This window comes from Tupaia chinensis, unplaced genomic scaffold, assembly GCF_000334495.1.
Source record: "Tupaia chinensis unplaced genomic scaffold, TupChi_1.0 Scaffold000634_1, whole genome shotgun sequence".
NCBI classification, from domain to species: domain Eukaryota; kingdom Metazoa; phylum Chordata; class Mammalia; order Scandentia; family Tupaiidae; genus Tupaia; species Tupaia belangeri.
Genome location: NW_006160154.1, coordinates 1,097,499 through 1,118,114, shown reverse-complemented (window position 1 = coordinate 1,118,114; position 20,616 = coordinate 1,097,499). Strand labels below are relative to the sequence as shown.

Below are 20,616 nucleotides of genomic sequence, written 5' to 3'. Positions count from 1 at the left end.
TGTGCTGGTAAATTCTTTCAGGTTTTGTTTATCTGAGAATGTTCTTGTCTTTTCCCACACGAAGGATAATCTTGCCGGATACAGTATTCTCAGTTGAAATTGCTTTTCCCTTAACACTTTGGATATATTTTCCCATTCTTTTCTTGCTCACATTGTTTCCGATGAGAGGTCTGCTATTAGTCTGATGGGATATCCTTTGTAGGTAACTTGCCGTTTCTCTCTTGTCAATCTTAGTATTTTGTCTTTGTCTGTGGTTTTGGCCAGTCTGGCTATAATGTGTCTTGGAGATGATCTTCTTGGGTTGATTCTATTAGGGGTCCTTTGTATTTCTTGGAACTGGATCTTTGAGTGCCTCTCTAGGTTTGGAAAGTTTTCTTGCAGGATTTCATAAAATAGATTATCAATGCCCTTCTGAGTTTCTTCACCTTCTGGGATGCCAGTTATCCAGATGTTTGGATATTTGATGGTATCTAGTACTTCTTGTATATTATTCTTAAATTTTGGGGCCATTTTCTCTGTCTTTGTGGTGGATTTTTCTAGGCCAGCAATTTTCTGTGTCTGAGATTCTTTTTTCTGTATGATCTAGTCTGCTTTTAATACTTTCAAGAAAGATTTTGACTTCCTGTATTATAGTCTCTATCTCTAACAATTCCATTTGATTCTTTTGTTAAGTGTGTAATTCCTCTTTTAGATCTTGCAAGAATTTCCTCACCTCCTGGAATTCATCAGCTCCTTATTCCCTTTCTCTTCTGCAGTTCATTGTCTCTCTTCTCTTCCATCTCTGTTAGCTTTGCCATTATGAATGTTCTAAATTCTTTATCAGACTAAAAAAAAAACAACCAAACAAAAACTATTAAAAAAATTTTTTTTAAAGCAAAAATCAGAAAACTGTGCCGTGCACAAGTGCGCCACGCAAAATCACTAATTCTCAGTAGCCATGAAGGTGTCTTCTGAGGCCTGCTCCCTTGCCTCTCCACGCGAGTTTGTGGGCTAGAGGCTGAATTATCAGTGGAAAATCTTCATTTCTCCTATTACTAGTTCTCAGTAGCCATGGAGGTGTCTTCTCTCATTTCTTAATCTCTGAGCAGAAAAGGACTTAACTTTTATTTAACCAATTACTAGTAGTGATGACTATCAAAACATAGCATAGTTCTTGGGATCAGCAGTTAAGGTGCTGGAAACGACATGGCTGACTTTGTGGTTTGAGTCCTGGACCTGGCAGCTTGAAAAGTCACACACTGGGCACATGTGCTTGCATGTCCAGCATCCCAAGAGGAGAATGGAGAAAGGATTGTGGCATGACCATTCCCCCTTGGGGGTGATTTCTTACTCTTTCTTTCTCATCTATCTCTTATAGGCATGTGCCCTATTTTAAAAATCTTAAAAACAAACAAACAAACAAACAAAAACAATAGTTCTCATTACTAGAAATAAGAAATAGAATTTAAAAAGCAATAGGTAACACTTTTAAGAAACGGTATTGTACAGAGGTTAAGAACTCAGATTCTGGAGCCACACTACCTAGGTTTGATTCAGACCTCTTCTTCGATCAGCTCCATGGCTCTGGAGATTTTCCTTAGCTGATCCCTCTTCTGTAAAGTGAGGGTGATATGTACTCCATGGGATTGTTGTAAAGACCTAGTAAGTTAATATTATATGTAATTGATAATTTAAAGGCAAATTGCTTAGCAGAGTGCCTGGCACATAATTATTATCATTTAGATGTCATTTTTCTTTTTTGATTGGTATTTTGATATATCACTCCCAGAATTTAAGCCTTTACATTCACTCTGCTCTTCATCCTCCTCCATCCCTATAAATTCACCTGTCTGTCCAAGTCTGGCTCTGTTAGTACTGCTATGGCATGCTCCATTTACAGTCTTAGAATGTATTGTCTTGTAGTGTAATTACCTGTTTGTTATGTGCACCCCCTTATTAAATGGTATGATCTGTGCAGGCCAGGAATATTTCCCTTATGTTCTCCATTATATTCTTCCTCCTGTTGTCTGCCACATAGTGGCCAGATTTGTGTTGAATAGAAACAGCTGTTGAATAGAATTAATTATTAAACCTTCAAGGGTCAACTAAGTTAAGCAAGAACAGAAATTAATGGTTCTCTTTCTCACTAAGCTTACAGTGTGCTGAGATAACTCTAAGTAACTAGAAAGCTGACAGTTCAGTGTTGATATAACCATATTTGAAAGACTATTGGCTCAGAGGTTTGAGCAATACTTGGGAGACCAGGACTAAAGGGAATTGATTGGTTTTAAGAAGAAAATATACATTTTTAGGGAAATTAAGTTTATAAATACAAGTGACATTTTCTTCCCTTAAGAATTATTTATTTAATTTTATTAATATTATTATTATTATTTTCGATTTGCTGCAGGGCACACATGCTCACCAGAAAGAAACACACAATATGCACACACGCACCTGGCATGTTTTTGAAGCTTCCAGGTCCAGAACTCGAACCATGATCAGCCATGTGCAAGTCCAGCACCTTAACTACTATGCCACCTGCTGGCCCCACAAGTGGCATTTTTCCTCCTAATTTTTAGCTAGTACTTTGTACCTACTGTGTATCAGGCTCTGTCCTAAACTCAGACAAGACATGGTTTCACGTTTTAAAAGTAGAGATGGATGATAAGTAGTCAAACAAAATAATTATAAATTGTGATAAATTTAGAAAATATGAAAGAGGGTGGTAATATAGTAAAACAGAGTAAAATCTACTTTAATGGGGGAAAACTACTTTAGGTAGTTTGGTCAAAGAAACCTCTGAGGCATATAAGCTGAGACTTTTATAAGTATCTCTTCCACTAAGCGTTTTGAAGTGAACAATTCTGTTTGTTGCTGTATCTCCATAGCCAAGAATCAGACCCAATGAAGGCTGAATATCCCTTATTTGAAACACCCATGATAAGAAGTATTTCATAGTTGGGGATGTATGTGAATATGTAATGAGATATCTCGGGAATAGGACCACATTCAAACATGAAATTCATTTATGTCTCGTATACACCTTAAAGGTAATTTTATACAACATTTTTATATTATAGCATTTTTACTGTGACATAGCATATGAGGTCAGGTGTGGAATTTCCCATGTGCAGTGTCATGTTGGCCCTCAGAAAATTGTGGATTTTGAAGCATTTTGGATTTTTGGATTAGGGATTCTTAAACTGTAGGTAATAGGCAGATAACAACTTGAATGAGGGAATGGTGAGGAGGAAGCAGCACGTGAATAGCTAGGAGGTATTTCCCATCACCAGGTCTGATCTTCTCTAGAAAGAAAAATAGTTTCATCATTTCTGTGGTTACACTTCGACAGAGGTTGCGTTGACTACAAGAAAAAGATCATGCTCGTCTGCATAGTATACAAGACTATTCATGAACTAAAATCCTACTTCATCTCCATTGCTTCTTCATGGGACTCTATTCTCAAGCAGTATATTGCTCTCAGTACACCATACTATTTTCACATGATTGTGCTTTTCATATGTTTCCTTTACCAAGATTCTTTTTCCTTCTTTGTCTTCCTGAAAGATTGCTGTGTGTCTTTCAAAGCCCAACTTAGGTACCAGTGCCTCCCAGAAATTCTCATTGAGAGCACCCACTGCTTCCCAAGGGGACTGCTGTCCTACCTTGTAATGTATTGTTAATGTTGTATCTGTATTTTGTAATTTCTTGTTTACGTGGGTAACCTTCCTACTAGACTATAGGAATGTATTTTTGAAGGCAAGGTTTGTTTTTATTCATCTTTGGATCCTTGATACCTGGGACAGCACATAGCTCTTAATTGGTATTTAATAATACCGTCATGTATCAGTTAACAATGGATGCATTCTCAGAAATGTGTTTTGAGGCAATTTTATCATTGTGCAAACATAATAGAAGTACTACACAAACCTAATCTACTATACACCTAGGTTATATAGTATAGCCTAAAGAAAGAATGAGCCATCTTGCAAAACAGGAAAATATTTGAGTGAGCAGGGGGTATTCTGTCAGAAATGTCCAAAGACTTCTGCCTTTACTAAGCAGTTAAGACTTTAACTGTTACGACGCTGTGAATCAGGCCGGTAGCCAAATCCCACATGGCCCACCAAGGTTCAAATTCCAGCCCTAGTAGCTCAAAAAACACTGAATGCGTGTGTGCGTACCAAAATCCCAATTGGATGAAGAAGAGATCGCAGGTTGATTACACCCCACTGAGGAGTGCTTTTTCCCTCTCCGTCTCTGGCAAGGGCACACCCTCTGGCAAGTTAACTAATAAATTAATAAAATTATATGAATCTTTTCTGACTTCTTTCTGTCCTGTCCATTTGTCTGTGGTACAAGTAACTTGGGGATTTCTTGTGCTACTAGAATTTGATTTTAGAAGACAAGCTTGATAGATGAATAAACTCATCTGGTTCCTACCGTATGATGTCTTAGTCAGGTTAGAATAACTGTCTGTAAAAGCTTAGCAATGTAGAGGAATATATACTAGGGTAGAACACAGAAGACACTTATATTTTAATATCAGCCGTGTCAGTAATTCTGCAATCCTAGAAAATTCCCTACCCTCTTGCAGTCACAATTTCTTCTGTCCAAATCTCTCTCTGGTATGCCGTTATTGCCTTGTTTATACCAGAATAAACTATATTGTTAAACTAATGTTGATAGCAGTGATGGGGCAGCAAAAGCAGGGTAGGTTTTAGATTGCAGTTAGCAGGTATATCAAAATACTCCTAAATATGAAAAGTATATTTCAGTCTTGATTCCTTAGGGTTTTTTTTTTCCCTGTAGGCCTTTTAAAGCAAGTAAATAAGCAAGCAAGTAAATAAAAATCAAGGACCACTATTGATAAAATACAAAACATGATTAAGAACAAGTCTCATGGGGGCCAGCAGGTAGACTCCCAGGTGTTGGACTACCACATGGCTGACGATAGTTCGAGTCCCAGACCTGGCAGCTTGCTTTCTCACTTTCCCTTTCTTTCATTCTCTGTGTTTGTCTGGTCAAATTAAAATAATAACAATAATAATAAATAAAATTAAGTAATTCTTTAAAAAATATTTTTTTAAAAAAAGAACAAATTTCAGGCAGTTCCAAGTTTCTTTTTTATAAAAAGATATGTGAGAGGGCCAGCAGATGGTGTAATGGTTATGTCGCAGGACTCCCATGTTGTTGACTACATTTCCAGTCCTGGACCCTGTGACTTAAAACTCACACCAAGCATGTAAACGTGCATGCCCAAAATTGTGAGAGGAGAATGGAGAAGGAATTGTGGCATGACCATCCCCCCTGGGGGGTGATTTCTCACTTTCTGTCTCTGGTGAGTGCATGTGCCCCATAGCAAAAATTTCTGTCTCTTAAAAAAAAAAAAAAAAAAAGTCTGTGAAATAAGTTCACGGTTACATGAAATCAAGGCATAACACTAAGGATTCTCAAGGTTCTGAGATGACATGCAAAGAATAACAACTTAATAAGTACTTTGTAGGAAAAGTGCTATTAAATGAACCAGAGGGTTCCCACACCATTGGAAGAGATACCAGAAACAACTGTATAAAGAAATCTCTCCTTGGGGGAAGGAGACTGTTTGCTTTAGCAATCCTTCATGATCCTATAATTGGTTAGCCTTTTAAAAGCTAAAAAATGTAAAAGACCAACTTGTTGGCCTTAGTGAGACATTTGGCATAGTAAGTGGAACCTCATGCCTATGATTGAGTTTGTTACCCAAAGCAAGTGAATCTTTGGACCTCCTTTCAAAAATTCAAAATCTCTTGACAATAACATTTAAACTACAGAATTTTTACTAATAGAAAAACACATATTAAGCCTTTTTTGGTGGAGGAATTTAATTTTACATATTAAAAAAGGGAAAGTATTTAGTTCATATTCTTTACTATCATTAGTATAGAAGGCATAAATATATATAAATTAAATTAAATTAATTTATTTTTATTTGACCAGGGAGGGGACAGAGGAGGTGAGAAAGCAAGGTACTAGGTCCAGGACTCTAACAGTCTTCAGCCATTTGGTAGTCCAGCACGTTAACCACCATGCGACCTGCCAGCACCAGCATGTATTTTAAAAATATGTCAAAGATATATAGTTCTTTTAAAAATGTACTTGAGTTATCTTACAGTTAAGAAGTTTAAAAATAAGTTTTGCCTTCATAAAACATTATTTCTGTTGTTTGTTTTTTCCCCTATTTAAGTAAAACTCTCTTTGAGCATGATAGTTAACATTATGGGATTTGAAAAAATTTAATAGTTCTCTCTCTTTCTTTACAGTTCTACTTGTCCAATTCTGAAAAGGAACGTTATGAAAAGGAATTCAGCCAAGAAAGACAACAAGACATTCTCAGACGAGCAGCCAGAGACTTGCCTATCTATACCACCTCAGCTTCAAGAAGTGAGAAAAGCAAGCCTTACACTTTTCTTTCCAAAAAAATCTTTAAAATATGTTTTTTTTCTGCCAGCATATATTTGTGTGATTTGACTATTAAATGGATACTTTCATTGCTATGAATAACATCTTTACAAGGGAACAAGATTTTCCTGTTTTCTGTGTATTCTGTGATATTTCAGATGTAGATATATGTAGATGTATAAATATAGCAAGATAGATTTTTTTTAGAATTACTTTATTTAACTTTATTTATTTATTTTAAATTTTGACCAGAGAGGACAGAAAGAGAGAAAGTGAAAAAGCAAGCCACCAGGTTTGGGACTCAAACCACAATTGACCATGTGGGAGTCCTGCACCCTTAACCACCATGCCACCTGTCAGCCCTGCAAGATAGATTTTTAATGGGTTAAACTGTAATGTGAATCTCTATTCTCTGCTTACTCTTTTTCCCCAACTCAACCTTCATGGTTAAAAATTTCTATTTTAATTTTTTTTTTTTTTTTTTTGAGAGGTTTTTAGCTACAGGGCACGGGTGCTCACCAGAAAAACAGACAGAGAGACAGAAAGTGAGAAATCACCCCCTAGAAGGGATGACCATGCTGCAATCTCTTCTCCTCCATTCTCCTCTCGGGATCTTGGGCACGCACACACACATGCCCAGTGTGAGTTTAAGCCACTGGGTCCGGGACTTGAACCACGGTTGACTACATGGGAGTCCAGCAACATAGCCATTATACCAACTGCTGGTCCCTCATTTTAATTTTTAGTAAACCATCATTAGGAAATTCTGATTTGAGTTGGAATATTATGTGTCATCACTAAGTTATAAAAAGAAAAAAACCACCCCAACTGTCAGCCCCATCGTGCAGTGGTTAAGCACTATGTCTAGAGAGCTGTATCCCACATGGCCAACTGTGGTTCAAATCCTTGCCCAGGTAACTTGTGAAACATGTTAGGCAGGTATGTGTACACATCCCAAATCTTGATGGAGTGGAGGAAAAAAGATTGCAGCATTACCAGGCCCCATTAGAGGATTCGTTCTCTCTCTTGCATTCGTGTACCCTCTGGCAATTAAAAAAAAAAGAGAGAAAGAGAATGCACTATGGGGACCAGCAGGTGGCATAATAGTTATATTGCTGGGCTCCCACATAGTCCACCCTGGTTCAAGTCCCAGACCCAGCAGCTTTAAATTCAAGCTGGGTGTGGGTGTATGTGTACCCAAAATCTCGAGAGGAGAATGAACAGGAAGGGGTTGTGGTGTGGCCATACCCCAGGCAGTGATTTCTCGCTTGCTGTCTCTGTCTGTCTGTGTGGCTCTCCAGCAAGTGTATATACCCTTTTGCAAAAATCTCTCAAAAAAAAAAAAAAAAAAGAAGAATGTACTATGAATGAGGAGAAAGAAGTAGAAGACACAATGGGGAAGAAACTTGTTTAGGGTTATAAAGCTAATGTTCTGAGAGCTGTGCTGTTAACTCAGGTTTGTTGAGCACCATAATCCTTGATGTTCCTCTGTACCACTGTGTCCATTGAGACAAGTGACTGTAATAGCAGCTTCATTTCTCACGCATTAGTTTTATGGTAAGAAGGAGTCTATGAGTGGCCAAGCTAGTCAGGAAAAAAAAATTTGTTTTGTTTTGCTATAGGGTATGTGTGCTCACTGGAGTAGGCCTGAGGCATGTGGGAGTGGCAGAGGGGAGATTGAGAAATCAGCTTCCAGAGGATGTGGTTGTACTTCAGTCCCTTCTTTTCTACTCTCCTCTCAGGATTTTGTGCATACAGGCACATGCACCTGGCATATTTTTCAAGCCGCTGGGTCTGGGATTTGAACCATACTGTTGGCATGTGGGATTCAGATGCCTAAACCTCCATGCTACCTGCTGGCCCAGGAATAAAATCTTTTAAACACACTTTTTTTTTTTTTTTAAGTTTGTTTATTTTTTCTATGATTAATAGAGAAAAAAGAAGGAAGAGACAACACCCCAACAGAATCTTGATGCTGCGATCCACCCCGAGGCTTAACTAGCTACAGGTCATGGGCATGTACGTGCCAACATACTCAAGGAGGTCTCTGGACACAAACCATTGTCATGTGGACCAACATTGCAGAGCATTACGTTTTACCTCTACACCACCATCTGCCCCCTACATACAGGAAACTTTTAAATTATGTATATATACTTCATTAATCAGTTCAAATATCAGATAATAGTAGCAGTGCTGGACAGGTATTCTGTTCTAAATGCTTTATGAGTATGAATTCACTTAAACTCCCCAACAATCCTGTGAGCTTCCCCATTTTACAAAGGAGGAAACTGAAACAGGTTAAATAACTTGTTCAGGGGGCTGGCAGGTGGTGTGGTGGTTAAGATGCTGGACTCCCACATGGCCAACCAAGGTTCAAGTCCTGGACTTAGTGGCTTGCTTTCTCTCTCTCTCTCTCTCTTTCTCTCTCTCTCTGTCTCCTCGGGTCAATTAAAACAAATAATAATAATGAATAAAATTGAATAAAATAATTTTAAAAATAACTTGTTCAGGATCATATAAGATAGTATGTTGAAAAATAGGAATTTAAATTCAGGTAGTCTGACTCCAGAACCTACTAGACTTTTCAGGTCCAAGGAGTAATAGAAAGAGCTTTCACCTTTGCGCATCTATATATAAATCATGACTCAAGAAAATTTAAAACATCTGCAAGATTTTAGGAGAGATATTTGACTTTTAAATGTCCAGTACTGTCCTTTTTTCATAACTAATATGGTACAGAATAAAAACATAGATTACAGATCAAACTCCAGCTTTTCTATTACTAGTACAGTGTAAGTCACTTTAACTTTCTCAGCCCTGGTTTCCTCATTTTAAAATGAGAATTGGGCTGACCATGTGGTCTAATGGTTAAGGAGCTGGATCCCACATGACTGACTACAGACTTTGAATCCCAGACCCAGCAGCTTGAAAAACATCTGGAATATGTGCATGTATGCCCCAAATCCCTGCAGGATAAATAAATAGAGGAAAAGAGACTGTGGTATGACCGCCCACCATTGGTGAGTGCTTTCTCCCTGTCTTCTCTCTCTGTCTTTGGTGAACACACATGCCTCTGACAAAATAAAAAATAAATGGATAATATCTACCTCTCTGGGTTAGTATTACTATTAAATGAGATAATATATGCAAAGCACTTACTATAAATCTTGGTATATAATAATGAATTTTTAGTTAAGTAAATAAAGTTTAAAAAAAGAAAAAATAATGAATTTTTAGTAAATGATGGTTTACATAATTCCTTTTCAGCCAGGCATGACAGACATGCCTGTAATCTAACCTACTTGAGAGGCTGATGTAAGAGGATTGCAAATTAGAGGCCAGCCTGGGTAACATAGCAAGACCCTGTCTCCAAAAAACAATCTTTTTATTTTTTTCCTTCAATTTTTATTTTTAAAATTTATTTATTTACATTCATTCACTGTATATCATTACAGTATACAAAATGAGATTCTCTATCTAGAATACACTGTATATTGACTCGATCAGGATATTATCATACATGTTATTGTCAACAAATAATTTTCCATTTCTTGTTTCTTATATATTTTGTTTCCCCCCACTTGATTCCCTATCTCTCACTCTCTGTTATTTCTCACCCCCTCCCACACTGTCTCTGGTATCTATAGTCGCTTTCCATGCGCTCCCCCCCCCCTTTTATTTCACATGTTATCAACTCTCTAGAGATCTTAATTAAACTAAATATTTTCGGTAGCAAGCACAGCTAATGTATACATATCCATGAACACATGTCTGACTTTAGGCTGAAACCTCAGTGAGTATAATGAACATACTATAAAGTAGCACCTTTTTTAAAATGTATTTTTTAATTTCAGGGAAAACATTTTTAGTTTTAATAGATCAAAATAAAAAATGTTAAGAGAAATTTGCTTAAGACTTGTAGCCAGGAAAAAGGTTAGGATTCAGTTCAGACATCTGAGATTCAGTCTTCTGAATGATCTAATCTGCTTTTAATACTTTCAAGGGAGGTTTTGATTTTCTATATTACAGCCTTCATCTCTAACAATTCTGTTTGATTATTTTTTTAAAAAACAAGAATTATTTATTTGCTATATTATTCTTATTTTAATTTAATCAGATTGAGAGAGAGAGAAAGGGAAAGTAAGAAAGCAAGTCTCCAGGTCCGGGACTCGAACCGTATTCGGCCATGTGGGAGTCCAGCACCTTAACCACTGCACCACCTGTCAGCCCCATATTTGATTCTTTTTTTATGGTGTTTATTTCCTCTTTTAGATCCTGCAAGAACTTCCGCATCCTCTAAAACTTGTCGTCTGTTTTCTCCTGTGTCTTCTGGAGTTCATTGTCTCTCTTCTCTTACATCTCTGTTAACTTTGTCACTATGGATATTCTAAATTTTTTATCTGACATTTCCATGAGTTCTCTTGTATTGTCTATGGATGATGAGAAGTTACTCTTTTCCCTTGGGGGAGAGATATTTTCTTGGCTTCTCATATTTCTTGTGCCTCTGTGGTAGTTTCTGGTCATCTGATGGATTGTATGTTTTTTCTTCATTTTGGGAGTTAAATCTGAGTGTTCAGAGGCATGCAGCAGGAGGTGATCTGCAATCTAAGCAATATCATTTTTCTTCTTGTGTGCATCAGATTCCATGGAATATGCAGATTACTCTGACCCTGGCTATATCTTGGGGTCAGGAGGGTGAAGTCTGGGCAGAAAACCTTCAGTTGTCCTCGTCCCTGAAACGGGCCGCTCAGAACTCAAATGTATGTGACTGATGTCTGGCGATTGGCTTGTCCTGGCTAGATCTGGGGGATAGAAGGGTGAAGTCTGGGAAGAAAACCTTTAGTTGTTAACAATCTTTTTTATTTTTACTTTCATTTTATTAAGAGAGAGATATTTGCCATAAGGGCGTGTGTGTTCATCAGAGAGAGAGAGAGAGGTAGAGAGACAGAAAGCGAGAAATCACCTCCCGGGGGGATGGCCACACTGCAGTCCCTTCTCCTCCATTCTCTTGGGATTTAGGGCACACACAGACATGCGCCCTGGCATGAGTTTTTAAGCCACTGGAGCTGGGACTTGAACCAGTTGACTATGTGGGAGTGTAGTGACATAATCAGTACACCATCTGCTGGTCCCAAACAATCCTTTTTTTTTAACATTCAATTCTGCAAGGTCTGGTTTATAATAATTATTAGGAGTTGTAGTTCTGTATATTAGGTGTTACTAATCTGAGGTCCAAGACGTCAGATAATTTATGAAGCCCTGAGATGTATGCAGAATTTGGGGTGCATGTCATTTTCAAAGCAGCTTATTCATAGCAAGATCTGATTTTCAGAGCAGTACCTGTGTCCCAAAAAAAGAGCCACTGATATTAAAACTATTCTCCCAGTTTTACCACCTTTCATTAATTAAAATGGTTTTCCTCCAATCTGAAGATTGCCCATCATTTATGGAGTACTTCATCAGATTATGTTGGGCACTTCACTTGTGATTTAATTCCCATAGCAATTCTGAGAGGAGTGCTGGTGCTTCTCATTTTCCATCTCTTGCTCTCTCTCTCTTTGGTCAAATTAAATAATAATAACAATAGATAAAATTAGGGACCAGCAGTTAGCATAATGGCTATGTCGCTGCACTCTCATGTAGTCGACCGCGGTTTGCGTCCTGGACCTGGTGGCTTAAAATTCAAGCTGGGTGCCTGTGCATGCGTGTGCAAGATCCCGAGAGGAGAATGGAGGAGAAGGGATTGTGGCGTGGCCATCCCCCTTGGAGGGTGATTTCTCGCTTTCTGTCTCTCTGTCTCTGTCTGTCTGGTGAGCACACGTGCCCTATAGCAAAAAAAAAAACAAAACAAAACAAAAAAAAAACCTCTCCAAAAAACAAAAAACAGATAAAATTAAATAAAATAATTCTTTAGTTATTAAAAAAAAAGTCTACTCTGGTACCAGCAGATGTCATAATGGTCATGTCACTGGACTTCCACATGGCCAGCCACGGTTTGAGTCCTGGACCCGACAACTTGAAACTCACGCTGGGTACTTGTGGGTGCATGCCCAAAATCCCGAGAGAAGAATGGAGAATGGATTGTGTTGTGGCCATCCCCCTTGGGAGTTGATTTCATTCTGTCTGACTTTCTGGTGAGCGTATATGCCCTAGAGCAAAAATCTCTCTTAAAAAAAAAAAAATCCATCAGTTAGCGTAATGGCTATGTTGCTGGACTCCCATGTAGCTGACCGCAGTTCGAGTCCCGGACCTGGTGGCTTAAACTCATGCTGGGCACATGTGTGTGCATGCCCAAGATCCCAAGAGGAGAATGGAGGAGAAGGGATTGTGGCATGGCCATCCCCCCTGGGGAATCATTTCTAGCTTTCTGTCTCTCTATTTCTCTCTGTCTTTCTGGCGAGTGCACGTGCCCTATAGCAAAAACCTCTCAAAAAAAAAAAAAAATCTACTCTGAACTAACTACCCATATTCCTCATTTGTAGATCACTGATTATTGCCTGGTAGTTATTTGTTTCTTGCACCTTTTAATTTTGGATGTGGTCTCTTCCTATGCTGTGATCATACTGTATCAGCCTCCCATGTTGCTGGGATCGCAGGTATAAACTACCAAGCCTGATTTTTAGTGTGAGCCAGAAATCAAATCTGGGTCTCCTATGTTGCCTCAGCCCGCGGAATAGCAGCACCAACCAGCATTATTGTACTATTGGAGCTAGATCTCTCACCTTCTTGACATTACTCTAAGCCCTAGGCACTGGAGAATTTCTCCCATAGTCTCTATATGGTGTCTGACTAGACAGGTATTCAATAGGTATATGTTGAATGATTCTTTCCTGCTTGTTTTCCTTGAGGGCTACTTATGTACATTTTCTAAGCTCCCTAACTTTTGCTCTTTCATTGATTGTTTTTTCCCCTCACAGATCTGATTTTATTTTCAGCATAAATAGTCATGATATTGGTTAGTAATAGTAGCAATCTCATGCTAACTGATTTGCTGAGAATTTTCTATATTCCATAAGATCTAGTTTTTTGTTTTGTTTTGTTTTTGTTTTTGAGAGGTTATTTTGCTATAGGGTGCATGCACTCGCCAGACAGAGACAGAAAGCGAGAAATCACCCTGCAGGGGGGATGGCCACGCCACAATCCCTTCTCCTCCATTCTCCTCTCAGGATCTTGGGCACGCACGCACACATGCCCGGCGTGAGTTTAAGTTACCAGGTCCGGGACACGAACCGCGGTCGACTACGTCTGAGTCCAGCGACATAGCCATTACGCTAACTACTGGTCCCATAAGATTTAGTTTTAATCCTACCAGTAATGCCAAATTGTTATTTGCATTGACAGACGAGGAAATTAATGTTCTAAGAGAGTTAAATTTCTGGTCCAAGGCCACAGCTTGAAAAAACCAGTATCAAATCTACTGGTAACACAGCCTTGCTCTTTCCAAGACATTGTGCTATCTGTGCCCCTTTACAGACACTGACTTTTCCCAAAATGTATCTTTTACCTTTTGATTGTCATTCTGGTCCTTTCTTACATTTACAGAAATGGATGACGTTTTTCTCATTTTCTCTCCAAGTTTGTTCTTAAAAATCTTGTTTCTCTGAGGCCAGCAGATGGCATAGCAGTTACATCATTGGACTCCCACATGGCTAACCACTGTTCGAGTCCTGAACCTGGTGGCTTGAAACTCATGCTGGGCGCATGTACATGTATGCCCAAGATTATGGGAGGAGATTGGAGGAGAAGGGATTGCACCATAGCCATTCCCCCTGGGGGGGGTGATTTTTTACTTTCCCTCTCACTGTCACACACCCCCCCCAATAGAGCACACATGTCCTAAGCAAAAGCCTCTACCCCTTAAAAAGAAAATATTGTTTCTCCACTGAAATGCCAAGCAGTTGCTTCCCTTTGCTTTCAGATGTATTTCATCAAGGTATTATCTCCCTTATAAAAACAACAGCAAAGAGGACAAGCAGGAGGTATGGTGGTTAAGGCACTGGATCCCACATGACCAATTCTGCAGTTCATTCAGAGTCTTGGACCCAGCGGCTTGAGAAACATGCTAGGCATGTGTATATACATGCCCTAAATCTTGAGAGGAGACTGGAGAATGGATTAGAGCGTGACCATTCCCGGAGTGGGGGTGTGATTTCTCACTTTCCTTCTCTCCCTCCCCACCCTCTCAGTGAACACAGGCATCCTATAGCAAACAACTACAAGAATAACAACAAATTTGGTTCTGTTCTGATGCATTCTAGGACCGAGAGAGAGAGAGAGAGAGAGAGGAAGAAGAAGAAAGTGAGGAAGCATGCCACCAGGTCTAGGACTCAAACCATGGTTGGCCATATGTGAGTCCAGCACCCTTAACCATCACGCCACCTGCTGGCCCCAGTGCTTCATTTCCAGGTAATTCCAGGCAGTATTCTCCCTAACCAAGTTCGCTGGCTTTTGTCATTCCAACTAAAAAAAACTTTCCAGGGCCTGCAAGTAGTGTGGTGGGCTGACTGCAGTTTGAGTCCCAGACCTGGTGGCTTGCTTTCTCGCTTTCTCTCTCTCTCTCTCTCTCACACACACACACACTCTGTCCCTCTGTGGTCAAATTAAATAAGTAAGTAGCTAAGTAAGTAAAATCATTCTTCAAAAGAAAGCTTTCCTCTTTGTGCTTTTCTAGTCTCCTTTAATTTTTGTACCCTTGAGTGATTTTTTTTTCTTCTTCCACCTATATTTTTTGCATTCTCTTATTAACTTAATGGTGGTGCCACCCTCCTGTTTTTCAACTGTTACTTTTAACCATGGAATTCTGACATTACTCTTTCTTAATTTGTTCTCTTTGATAGTTTTCAGGAACTAGTTACCTTTTTAATATGAATTAGAACAGATCCAAGTATATTATGTGCTGGAATTCACTTGCACTCCAAACTCTATGTTAGTTTAGGCAAAAGGATGTAGTTGCAGCTATCCACAGGTTGTTGTGCTTGCCGAGTGGCCTGCAGATGTAGCTGTGCCCTGGGTTGCAGCTTCTTTCCTGTCAACTCAGAGGAGATGTCACCTTCTGTGACATCTGCCCCAGAATACCCAGTAAGCATTATCAAGGCTTCAGTGTTCACTTTGGCTCATGGTTTTGAATTCAGCCTCCCTAGCTCCCAGTAGAGCTTCATTCTTGCTTTTCTGGAGGAGAGCTGCACTTGAGTTGCTTACCCAAACCTTCAAACTCAAACAAGACTAGATTCGTTCACTTACAACCTAATAACTGTGGTAGCAGGAGGCAAGTCTGCCTTTTTCACCTTTATGTCCTCAGCATGTAGCAGTGTTTGTCACATGAAAGAAATTCTAAATATTTGCAGATGAAAAATAAATTTAAAAAATACCTTGCCACATCATCCAAATCTAACTCTGTTTCTGTCCTTGTTACCATCATTGTGCAGCCACCAAGACTAGAACTCGTTTCCTTTGACTGCTAATTTTACTTCATCTACTCAGTCATTAAGCATATCTTCTTACAAGATCTTGTGTCAGTATGTTGAGTACAGGAGGTATAGAAGAAAGGGAAAACTTGGTTTCTGATTCTGATCCTAACACTCATTGAGCTATATAATCTTGGAGGGGTTGCTTTCTAGGTTTGGAAGTGTTTTAATCTGTAAAATGGAGAGACCGAACTAGGAAATCTTTATGGTCCTTTATAGCTCTACTTTGTGTACATTTCTCCAGGACTTCATTTCTTCCAGCTACTTCTGGGCAGCATTCTCCCTAACCAAGTTCACTGGCTTTTGTTAATACTTTTTTTTTTTTTTTTTGGAGAGGTTTTCCGCTATAGGGAGCATGCGCTCCCCAGACAGACAGAGAGAGACAGAGAGACAGAAAGCGAGAAATCACCCCCCAGGGGGGATGGTCACGCTGCAATCCCTTCTCCTCCATTCTCCTTTTGGGATCCTGGGCACACACGCACATGCGCCCAGTGTGAGTTTTAAGCCACTGGGTCCGGGACAGGAACCGCGGTCGACTACGTGGGAGTCCAGCGACATAGCCATTACGCTAACTGCTGGTTCCCTGTTATTACTTTTTTAAAAAGATAATTAATTAATTTTTATTTGACCAGAGAGGACAGAGAGGGAGAGAGAGAAAGAGGCAAAGTGAGAAGGCAAGCCGCTGGGTCCGGTGGGCCATGTGGGAGTCCAGCCCCCCTAACCATTACACCACCTGCTGGTCCCTGGCTTTTGTCATTCTGACTAAAAAAAAAAAACTTTCCTCAGGTTGGCAGGTGGCGTGGTGGTTAAGGCCCCTGGACTCCCACATAGCTGACCTCAATTCAGTAGTTCGATAGTTCGGCGCTATTAAGTGCCTAACACAGGTAAGGTATTATAGAAGGCCCTCAGTACTCATTTAGTAATTTCCCTTTGTCCTAAAGAAACTCTTGTATAAATTATGAAAGTAATACATGCCCATGATTTAAAATAAACATTTTATAAGGACACCAAATGATTCTTTAAAAAAAAAATACAATCATTAATTTTATTCATTGATTTATTTTAATTTGACCAGAGAGACAGAGGGGAGGGGGAGAAGCGAGAAAGCAAGCCACCAAGTCCAGGCCCTGTAGGAGTGTCCAGCACCTTAACCACCACGCCACCTGCTGGTCCCCTAAGGGCACCAAATGATTCTATACCTCATTCTTGCCACTCCCCCCCAGAGGCTTCCCTTTCTTGTGTGTCCCTGCAGACATCTTTTATACACAACAGAGTATTGTTAAACTGAACTGCAGGTAACACATTTTAGCAATTAGAGTGGATAGTTACTAATAATACAAATGTGGTTACCAAGATAGAGCTTTCTGTCAGTTTAGCTTCCAACATTGCTTCAACATATACTTTGTTGGGACCAGCAGAAGGCATAATGGCTATGTCGCTGAACTCTCATGTAGTTGACTGCGGTTCCAGTCCCAGACCAGGTGGCTTAAACTCATGCCAAGCGCATGTGCGTGCATGCCCAGGATCCCGAGAGGAGAATGGAGAAGGGATTGCAGCATGGCCATCCCCCTGGGGGGTAATTTCTCGCTTTCTGTCTCTCTGTCTCTCTCTGTCTGGTGAGTGCACACGCCCTGTGGCAAAAACCTCTCCAAAAGAAAACAAAACAAAACAGCATGTACTTTACATACATACTTTACTAACTCATACTTGGAAACTATATGGATTTTATTGGGATATAGTATCTAGATAGCAATACATGTGAAAAGAAAAACATATTTTCCCCTGGGAAATAGAAGCATGCTACACACTCAAACTGTTGTATGATGTACTTTTTTTTCATCATACAAATTAGTTTTTAATGTATGAAATAAGAATTTTTCCCACTAGTTCTTTTTTTAAAAAAAGAATTTTTTAAAAAAAAAAGAATTATTGTTTTCAACTTTATTTACTTATTTATTTTTAATTTGACCAGAGAGGGGCAGAGTGAGAGCAAGAATGAGAGAGAGAGAGACTGAGAAAAAGTGAGAAAGCAAGCCACCAGGCCCAGGACTTGAACTGCATATGGCGATGTGAGAGTCCAGTGCCCTTAACCACTACGCCACCTGCTGGCCCTGAGATAAGAATTTTTTAAGTCACAGTCATGGCTAAATTCACCATTAAATACAGTTTCAAGTAACTGGGCTGATCATCTATACTTTGAACAACTTTTCCTCCTAATAAGTCCCTATGCTAATTCCATCATAACATATTACATACTTTAATTACTAGTCTGTCAGTCTCTCACTAGCTTAAAGGCTCCTTGAGAGGAAGGACTGTCTTTACTTTGCCTTTAAAAAGGATACACAGCTACCAAATTATTTACTTAATTAGCAGTATATCTATTTAAATGATATGCATTTGTCCATAATTATTGGGAATTGCTAAATATTCTAAACTAATTGGTAGTTGATTTTAAAATTTTCAAATTTAATCAGACTTACAAGACTGACTTAGGTTGTGTTAAATTTTTTTAAACATTGCTTCTCTGGGGGACCAGCAGATGGCTTAATGGTTATGTTGCTGAACTCCCATGTAGTTGACCATGGTTCAAGTCCCAGACCCAATGACTTAAAATTTATGCTGTATGCATGTGCGTGCATGCATGCCCAAGATCCCAAGAGGAGAATGGAGAAGGGATTGCAGTGTGGCCATCCCCACCTGGGGGTGATTTCTCACTTTCTGTCTCTCTGGCTCTCTCTGTGTCTCTGGCAAGCACACATGCCCTATACCAAAAATCTCTCTCAAAGAAAAAAGAAAATACTGCAGCTCTGATGCATTTTATTGTTAAAAGCAGATACTCATATACATAAACGAATATGAACTTAAAATCATAAATATACTTCATCTTTTAGCTTTACTTTCTAGTAGATCTTTAGCTTCATTGAGTTTGGCTGCTAAATAAGGAGATCCTCCTTTGTCTGGATGATTTAAAAGCATAATTCATCAATGAGCATCTCTTATTTTTCCTTTATTAGCAGTAGGGCTTACACCTAATTTTAATGCTGCTTCCTGTTTTGTCATTTTGGGTTTAAATCTACCACTGTAATAGCCACCACTGAAGGCAGATTTCGGTAGACTTCAAAAAACTTATTTTTCTTGAGGCTCCTTATGCTTCATGAATTGCAAAACCTAACAGCCTGCAAATCCAGCCTGCAAATCCAACAGCAGCAGTGGTCAGTCCCACTGCTACCATTGTACTGGCCATGGCCCTGGCTTGGCTTACTGACTCACCCACGAGCATGGTTCATTCTAGCCCACATGACATACTTCTTTTCCATTTAGAATATTTTCTTTTTTTTTTTTTTGATTTATTTAAATTTTATTCATTCTTTTTATATATTTTTTAACTTGATGAGAGACACAGAGAGACAGAGATAGTGAGAAAGCAAGCCACCAGGTCCAGGACTTGAACCATGGTCGGCCATGTAGGAATGTCCAGCGCCCTAAACACCATCCCACCTGCTGGGTCCCTTTTTTTAATTTAATTTTATTCATTTATTCATTCATTTAATTTTTTAAAAATTTCATTTAGAATATTTTCATTTTCCATGTTAGGATTGTCAAAAAATTTTTCAACAAATTGAGCAGTATCCAGTCTACAAAATAGGAAAGGTGGTGTAGGTTTTGTATATTAGCAAAAAAGGTTGAAAAAAGCTGAAACAAGAAGCAAAATGTGAATTGGTTATTTGACAGTTGCTTTCCTTGTAGGGTGAAAACAAAATTTTGTTGGCTTAATGGGATTTGGCTATCATCTGTATTGATTTCTCAGGTCAACTCTTACAACAAAACAACCTAGGTTTCAGTTTGGTGACATGGACCCTTATTACGAGTAACTTCATTTCAGTCTATTTATATCTTTAACAGAATATAACTGCATTGTATATGGAAAATTCTTGTTAAAGTCTGCATGGTATTTCACCATATTGAAATAAAATACTTCACCATTTTTCATCCAGCAGGCGGTGGGTTGATTCTCACATGGCTGACTCTGCAGTTTGAATACCAGACCCAGCAGCTTAAAAATCATACTGGGTGTGCCCAGAATCCCAAGAGTAGAATGGAGAAGGAATTGTAGTGTAGTCATCCTCCCTAGCGTGTGATTTCTTACTTCCCTTCTCTCTTTCTCTCCCCGGTGAACACACATGCCCTCTGGTGCAAATCTAAAAAAAAAATTTAACCATTTTTATAATTTTATTTATTCTTTGTTTTTTTTATTAAAGCCAGTGCTGAAATGAACATTTCTTTTTTTTCGTTTTTTTTTTTTTTTAAGAGGGTTTTGCTTTAGGGGTGTATGCTTGCTAGAGAAAGACAGTGAGAGGGAAAGTGAGAAATCACCCCCCAGAGGGCATGGTCATACCTCAATCCCTCTCCTCCATTCTCCTCCTGGGATCTTGGGTACATGTGCATGCACACACGCCTGGTGTGATTTTGAAGCCACCGGGTCCAGGACTCAAACTGTAGTCAGCCTTTTGGGAGCCCAGCAATGAATCTGCCACACCATCTACTGGCCCCTGAAATGAACATTTCTATTTTTGCTTTTCTGTCCATAAGCATGTTCCAACCTCAAGTTTATTTCATCTTAATAATTAAGAATCCTCATTTTCCCAGATAGCTACTTGTGACACTAACTTCACTTCTTTCAACTTCATTTTTTCTCAGATGTTCCTAAAATTACAGAGGTAGCCTC

General features: G+C 39.1%; 1 protein-coding gene and 1 pseudogene across 4 annotated transcripts in view; one reads left to right on the top strand and one right to left on the bottom strand.

Annotated features, from left to right (window-relative positions):
- ZDHHC20 (zDHHC palmitoyltransferase 20) overlaps positions 1 to 20,616 on the top strand; it is a gene marked incomplete at its 5' end in the record, with an annotated part of 60,984 nt that overhangs the window by 10,786 nt on the left and 29,582 nt on the right. For all 4 annotated transcript variants that reach the window (XM_006159516.3, XM_027776156.1, XM_006159515.3 and 1 more), the window contains 1 exon segment: positions 6,285 to 6,405. In XM_006159516.3, coding sequence (XP_006159578.2) covers positions 6,285 to 6,405 — 121 coding nt within the window.
- LOC102486799 (mitochondrial import inner membrane translocase subunit TIM14 pseudogene) lies at positions 18,771 to 19,134 on the bottom strand (annotated as a pseudogene).